The following is a 7,877-nucleotide window of genomic DNA, read 5'->3' on the forward strand; positions in this document are numbered from 1 at the left end:
TTAGTTGGAAGGCTTACAAACGGTTTTTTCAGGTATAACTTTTCAAGAAAATTGTATGAAGATGGCATTTTCTAGCTCAGAAAGTTCCTATATAGTCAATAAAATAGGATGCAGTAAGTCTCATCTCAAAACTTCCCTTCAGTTTGGCTGTATTTATTTACTGAGCATCTACTATGTGCCTATCACTAGGCTACACACAGGGAGGCTCAGAGGAATAAGTCCTTTTTTCAAGAAGCCCCAACAAAGGGGAAGAGGCAGATGGACCAGGCTTTCTAACATAAGGTGATATATGGTAAATGCTATGATAGGAAAAGAGTAGTAGAATATAGGCAGATTGCTTTATACAAAGCAATGTGCTATAAAAATATAAGAAAGTGTTAACATAGTTGAAGGAGGGAACACACAGTAGAGAGCCTGGGGAGATATTAGTGGGTGGAGAGGAAGAGCATTAACTGCAAGTTTCCCAGAGTGGATAATATGTAAGCTTGATCATGACTGTACAATCTGTGGGTGAAGAGACTGTGTATTATCATTGTATCTACAGGGCACAGGGCATGGTGGGCCTGTAGTTAGGAGGTAGAGTGGGCAGTGGCTGTAGGCAACTCTTTCAGAGTTTACATTTCAAATATTCATTCCTTTGTGTGATTCTGTACTTCAAGCTACAAATTTGATCTGCATATTTTTCTTCTGACTACAGTTGAAATTGAAGTGCATAGCACTCTGGAGATAGTTAGGAAAATCAGAAGGCTCATCCGTAGGGAGATTTGTGTGGTTTTACAGAAGTCTTTTTTAAATGTTCCTAATTAGGTTACTGATGTCAAGGAGAAACTGAAGCAGGCCAAGAAGTTCTGGTCCTCCCTACCTAGCAATGTTTGCAATGATGAGAGGATGGCTGCAGGAAACGGAAATGAGGATGACTGCTGGAATGGGAAAGGCAAAAGCAGGTGAGCTACCATTGAGTACACGGTAGGCCCCCCTCTTCCTAGGAGACTGGGTGACCTTCAGAAAAGGGTCTCCCAGTTTATAGTGGAAGCATCAGGAAGCAGTTCACAGTAGGAAGCAATAACATGGAAGGTTTCTAGATGTTCTTAGAAATGGGCTTTGCAGGGGCTGGGGATGTGGCTCAGCAGTAGAGCGCTCATCTAGCACATGCGAGACCCTGGGTTCAATCCTCTGTACCACATTAAAAAAAAGGTATTGTGTACAACTACAACTAAAAAATAAAATATTTTTAAAAAGGGCTTTGCAGTAGAAGTGTTGGAAAGGTGATCAGCTACTTACAAAGAGTACTGGGTCAAAAGTTTGACAGTGGTTATATTCTAGCTTTAGGCTGTTCCAATTAGTGTTATTATTTAAAAAAAAAAAAACAAAAACAAAACATGTAATCCTCAATGGCCTGGTCTCATAAAGTTCCAATTCTCAAAAGGTCTCCTCCTCTTTCTTGGCGATGGCCTATGTGCCCTTTTCCCCACTGCACCACACACCCACACACTCTGTAACTTAGATAAGTACCCATTCTGAAGGCACTTTACTCTGACCCACCAACCTCCACGAAGAAGACAACTTTGAAAAAGGCCATGGTCAAATTAGAAAAAGAAGATACACACACAAGATAAGGAAAAATTAAAGTTCATTATGAAGAACTTCCACTTAATCGTACTCTGTGTAGATACTAGTATCTGGCAGAAATCTTGGCTGATCTCTTATCTTTTGCTTTACTGATCATCTTAATGGGGTCATTTCTCATTTTAGGTACCTGTTTGCAGTGACAGGAAATGGATTAGCCAACCAGGGCAATAACCCCGAGGTCCAGGTTAACACCAGCAAACAAGACACCCTGATTCTTCGTCAAATTATGGCTCTTCGGGTTATGACTAGTAAAATGAAGAATGCTTACAATGGGAATGATGTGGACTTCTTTGATATCAGTAAGCCTTTGCAGTTTAAAAACATGAGTTGTTCTCACATGCCTTGTGATGAGAATAAGTGGAATGAAATCTCTTATTTATTTACTTTTTTTATACACAGGTGATGAAAATAGTGGAGAAGGAAGCGGAAGTGGATGTGAATATCAGCAGTGCCCTTCGGAGTTTGAGTACAATGCCACTGACCATGCTGGGAAGAGTGGCAGTGATAAAGCTGACAGTGCTGGTGCCCGTGCAGGGCCACAGCCCTACCTCCTCATCATCTTCTGTGTCTTGTTCCTGTTTATGCAGAGAGAGTGGAGATAATTCTCCAACTCTCAAAAAAAAAGTGTTCCTCATCAGAAAGTTAAAAGGCACCGATTATCACTTTTATACCATCCTAGTGACTTTGCTTTATAAATGAATGGACAACAATGTACAGTTTTTACTATGTGGCCACTGGTTTAAAAAAGTGATGATTTGTTTTTTCATTCAGTTTTGGGGGCAGAAGGGACTTGTACGTTAAGCTGGTCCCTGTTCCTCCAAAATCATGTTAAACGTGGCTAACAGTGTAGGTACAGAACTGTAGTTAGTTGTGCATTTCTGATTTATCGCTCTATTGTTTGTTTGTTTGTTTGTTTTTTTCCTCATTTTGTTTGTGGGTTTTTTTTCCAATTACAATCTCACCTTGTTTCTTACAAGAAAACCAGGGTCATTTCTTGGCATGTAACATGTACGTATTTCTGAAATATTAAATAGCTGTACAGAAGCAGGTTTTATTTATCATGTTATCTTATTAAAAGAAAAAGCCCAACAAGCAGTAAAATTTCCATTTATCCCTGTTATTTTAGCTGCCTTATCTGGAGAGAAGCAGAGGTGATTTGGGGATTTTTGTTATTATTAAGTTAGGACAGAATGTGAAGGCACAAGTCTGGGCCACTTATCAGATTGTATTCAAGCATCTGTACAAGAAGAAGGTTATACTTCATTTATAGCTGGTGATTGGAAGAGACTGCAGACTGTCCATTTTGGTTGAGTTGATTTGCCTAAGTTAAGACCACATGTCACTCTGTTTCATGAATCTTATGCGTAGAGTGTAGCCTATCTAAAAAAGATTCTTGCTGTAGTCTCCCTTGAAAGATAAAAGGCATTCATGGAGTCACAGTTATCACATGTTCACACTTGGGTTTGTGGGGAAGTCTATTTTTCTTTCAATCAGGCAAGTTAGAAAACCACCCTGTACAAGTTTTCATGTCCACACTGACCTTCTTTAATTTTTTATCCCAGGGGCAGCAATAATGACCCACATTCTCATTTGGTGCCCCCTTGTCAGAATGATGCAAGTTTCAAACCCAGCTATATAAGGAAGTTTTCTGGGAGCTAGCTAGAATTGGGGTACAGCCTGGGCTCAGGGAATACCTGTCAACACTCGAGCAAAGATTTTTGTCTGTGCATGTGTATTTGCATTTATTTTTGGATTCCATTTTTTAAGTAAGGGTGTCTGATTTGAGCCTTTTTTCTTGCCCAGCCCCCTCTGATCAGTAAAGCAAGGACTTGCTATGGTTTGCAGCTATATGCTCACCATACCAGCCATGGAGCCCCCCCTCAAGGGGGGTGTCCAGATTTTTTTTCATGTTTTTTTGGGGAGGCGGGGAGGGATGGGAATAGGTAGAGCTAAGAAGACCACATCTTAGGTGTGACTCTTAGCCATGTGGGTGAACTGGCAAAGGCCATATCTGTCGTCCCAGGCCAAAGACTGACAACTGCCTTGCCCCCTTAGGACCCCTTTCCTTGTGTTTTACCAAATGACAGCTCATAAAACTATGAGAATGTAACAAATCACTTTAAAGGGGTGCCCTTTCAGAAAGACTGAAATTCTGCAAGTCTCTTCCTGCTCTACACAGCCATTAAGATCCCAAGTGATTCTACAGAACCGAAAACCCACAGAGAAGTCGTTTGTGTTATTGTTCAATCTTCAGTTGTAAGAGTAATTCTCTATTTTTATATTGAAACATAATTACTTGCTAGCTCAGGGTCTACATTTCATTCAACTTTTTACACCAAATTCTGCAGAATGGTCAATAAAATATTGGGGGCTGTTGTAAACAGAGGCTTAATTTTATTAGAAGTAGCCAGTTATTTATTAAAGCATGATGTTAATAAAATAGGCATATTCTGGCTGGTGTGTATAAGTGTTTTTTTTTAACAAATCACAGAGGACATAAAATTGAAAAGGCACTCCATTTATGTATGAGGAAAAATAGATTGTAAATAGCTAAGCTGCCTTGAGAGAACTTGGAAAATGTGCTGATACTTAGTAACTACCTCAGTTGTGAGGAATTTCCTTTTTAGCTTAGACTGCTATTACTTTTACTTGGTAGAAATGAATCTGGTCTCCAAAATATGGCTCAAAGAGTTATCCCCATAGACCTTGTTAGATTGTTTTTAATTTAAAACCTTGAACTTTGTCCAGCTGTTTTCTTTCAGTCAAGTTCTCTAAACCAATAACATTTTCCGAATTAAATATTCTTGAAGGTTCTTTTGGACTCTTACTGATTTGTTTTCTTTCTGTGCATTTTCCCCTGTTATCCTTTTATTATTTAAATTGTCTCTTGCTTTTGAACTTGAACTATGAAATAAACAAATCATAGATTTTTCCATTCAGGTCTGACTGGATAACGCTTGGCTTCTAACCAGCTGGCAGGCATACCCTCACCCATCCCACCCCACCCACCCCCCAAAAAAAAGAATAAAGGCAAGTTGAATGTTTTAAAGCCTTAAGAGTTTGGAGTATGAGGTAGAATAAAAGCCTTGTTAGGAGAGGACCTAACTTCCAAAGTTAATAGCATGTGAATGGGTTGTGTTTTACAAAGTAATTTATAAATTATTTTTCTTTCAAACACTTCACCCACTCTGTACCTTCAGAAAAAGCATTTTATGACTCTTAGGTTTATGTTTTATTTTAAAAATAGTAATTAACACCTTTTTTTGTGGTACTGGGGATGGAACCCAGAGCCTGTGCACGCTAGGTGAATGCTCTACCACTGAGCTATAGCCCTAGCCCTAACACCTATTATTTTTTAATAAAAGAAAAAGAACTGCAAGTATTTGATTGGCACTTTTAAACTTTAGAGTGTTAGAAACCTAACAACAGCTTACATGAGTAAAAATTGTCATTTGTGATCACAGAAGCAAAATTAAAATGGGAGTATAACGCTGCTACTCAAAATTGTACTTCCTCTTTTGTGTTAGCAGAATATGTCTACTTACATAACTATTAAAGAGTAATAATAACAGCAGTATCAGCTAGAGGTGGTTTTGTGTGTGTGTGTGTGTGTTATCTCACTATTAAGCAAATATGAAAATACAACTTCCTACCTTTTTCAAAATGAGACAAAAACTCCAACTTCGAATTTAGTGAAGAAAATGTAAATCTGTTTTCCATGATATACTTTAGGAACACAGGTTTTTCTACATTTAAACTTCAAATTCTTCTAAAAATCCTTTTGAAGAAAATCCTTTGAAAAATATCTGAAAGATATTATGGCAATAGGATTCAAGTCCATCACTGAGACAAAGGGCATAAAATATTTACTTGTCTACTTAAGTTTTTAGTCAAGTAATATATTGATAGGGTTTTAAAGCCAAAACACATGTAGCCACTGGCCCAGTTTCCCCACATTCCAAGTCAGTGTTTTAATTGCCTGTGTATGTCATCTCTCAAAGTTTCTTTATGCATTTGCAAACAAATATCAATATTGATTTTTCTTCTTTTTTTATACAAAAGGTAGTCTTTTATGCACTGTAATGTCCTATTTCTTTGGGTTAGTTAAAAAGGAATATTGGAAGTAGGAACCCCTAAAGATACAGATGTATAGTTCAGAATGTAGAATTTAGTTTAGAATTCTATTCTAAAGCTTACCTGCTTGAAGGATCACAATTTGATTTTTACTGTATGTTATCCCAGATTAATCTAGGTAGTTTTTCAAGAAACATTGACCAGAATAAGGAGAAGTTTGGAATTATGGTGCCATAATGCCAGACTGCAAGTTGGAAAGCCCTCCGTTTTTGTTAGTTCAGTCTTTGTAATTAATTTTCCTATTGTTCCTGGGGAAGAAGACATTGACCAAAGCCATTGGGAAGATCCTCTTAAAGCAGCACATTAGTATCACTAGGAATACTTGGAAATGGATTAGAGAAGCTGTTCTGACTAGGAGTGTATGGCATATTCTTTTAACCCAAAGTACTATTTGTGTGTGTGTGTGTGTGGGGGGGGGGGGTTTCTGGGGATTGAATCCATCGGCACTCCACCACTGAGCTACATCCCCAACCCTTTTTGGTCTTTTGAGACAGTCTTAATTAGTTGCTGAAGCTGGTCTTGAACTTGTGATCCTTTTGCCTCAGCCTCCCAAGTGCACCACCACCCCTGGCAAGCATCAAGTACCCTTCATGGTTTCTCTATCCTGGAGGCCTCAAAGCAGCATCAGTCACCACACAAAATGGAGATGAGACTATTAGGAAGCTGTGTAACTAGATCTTGGTGACTGAATTTTCTGTGCAGTGGGAAGGAGTTATCAGAATATGCAAGTAATTTTTCCAAGTTCAGTTTTTTAGCTGGTTGCAGTGGTGCATGCCTATATTCCCGGTAGCTTGGGAAGCTGAGGGAAGAGGATCACAAGTTTGAGACCAGCCTAAGCAACTTAGTGAGACCCTGTCTCAAAAAATAAAAGGCTGGGGAAATGGTGAAGTGCATCTGGGTTCAGTCCCTAGTATCAAAAAAAAAAAAAAACAAGTTTGGTTTTCAGGTTTGAATTTGAAGGATCAATGTTTGAAGAGACTTCTGGGTTCACCACTAATCCATGAAATCTGTACAAGTCCATTTCTTATCATGGGGATCTACCTGTGCCATTAAATGCACATTTCACTGTACTGTTGGCATTTTGTTTTTTTGAGATGCAGGTCTCTATGTTGCCCAGGGTAGCCTTGAATCCTGGTCTCAAGTTATCCTCTTGCCTCAGCCTCCCAAAATAGCTGGGACTGTAGGTGAGTACCACTGCACCTGGCTTCTTTTGACAGTTTTAACTGGTAGAAATTTTGAAAATAAGAAAAAAAAAGCACAGGGTTGTTGGAAAGAAAGAGATCTTTATGCATCAATCCTACCAAGTAAAATCTGATAAAAGATAACTAGTATGGTTCCAGAGTAAAGATAAAGGCACATGTATGATCATCCAAGAGGGTCCATATTATTCTGAATCCTTGGTTTTTTGCATGTTAGTGTTAAAAGGCATCTATGGATACACAGGCACCTTCAGTACATACATGTATTTATTTATTGTGTATTTTCCAACACTTAATCCCAGGTAGGCCTTACCCTGTCACTTATGGGCTGCCTTTCCCTAGCTGTCAATGGTGTATGCTTAGGGAATGTAGACTAATTTTAATAGTAGCCTAAGGGAAACATAATTAGGAAGGTAAGTCTGCCAGGAAAAAAAATATACACATATAAAATGCATTCCAGAGCCCAAATAGAATTTCTTAGACTTACCACTGCTTAGGATTTGCTGACTATAACCTACTGTTGATGGTGACTCATGGTACAGGGCATTTTGGTGCCAGGTTGTCCACAAAGACATAATCATGGTCAGTGGCTGATTTTCACAACCTTCTTTCAGTGCATTTGTGTTTAAAAGCCTTTTGTGCCATTGTTCTTACCTCTTTTAAAATGGAATGAAAATGGTTTTTACTCTGCTGTTTCCGTGCTGAATACTTTGCAACAAGCTCTGGTAGCAGCAATAAACAGTCATTTAGACACATTTTATTGTGAAAAGAAAACAATAACAACAAAACACCCTGAGTTATTTGTTGTTTATTCACCTGTAAGATCCTGAATGAGGAGTGAGTTGAAAAGAACTGTGTGCCTGGCACTAGGGCCAGGTCACATTGATTATCTCGTACAACCCTGCAGAGTAGGAA

The 7,877-nt window shown here is 38.6% G+C and overlaps 1 protein-coding gene across 1 annotated transcript in view; it reads left to right on the forward strand.

Annotated features, from left to right (window-relative positions):
- Nucleotides 1-4,082, forward strand: part of Gpc4 (glypican 4) — a 118,832-nt gene extending 114,750 nt beyond the window's left edge. The window contains exons 7-9 of the mRNA XM_046467816.2: nucleotides 808-944; nucleotides 1,753-1,928; nucleotides 2,029-4,082. Of these exons, the coding sequence (XP_046323772.1) occupies nucleotides 808-944; nucleotides 1,753-1,928; nucleotides 2,029-2,231 (516 nt within the window). The 3' untranslated portion in view covers nucleotides 2,232-4,082. The remainder of the gene's footprint in view (nucleotides 1-807; nucleotides 945-1,752; nucleotides 1,929-2,028) is intronic.
- Nucleotides 4,083-7,877: the final 3,795 nt, after the last annotated feature.

This window comes from Marmota monax, unplaced genomic scaffold, assembly GCF_021218885.2.
Source record: "Marmota monax isolate L192 unplaced genomic scaffold, Marmota_monax_Labrador192_F-V1.1 WCK01_AAM20220418_F8-fsc00054, whole genome shotgun sequence".
Lineage (NCBI taxonomy): Eukaryota > Metazoa > Chordata > Mammalia > Rodentia > Sciuridae > Marmota > Marmota monax.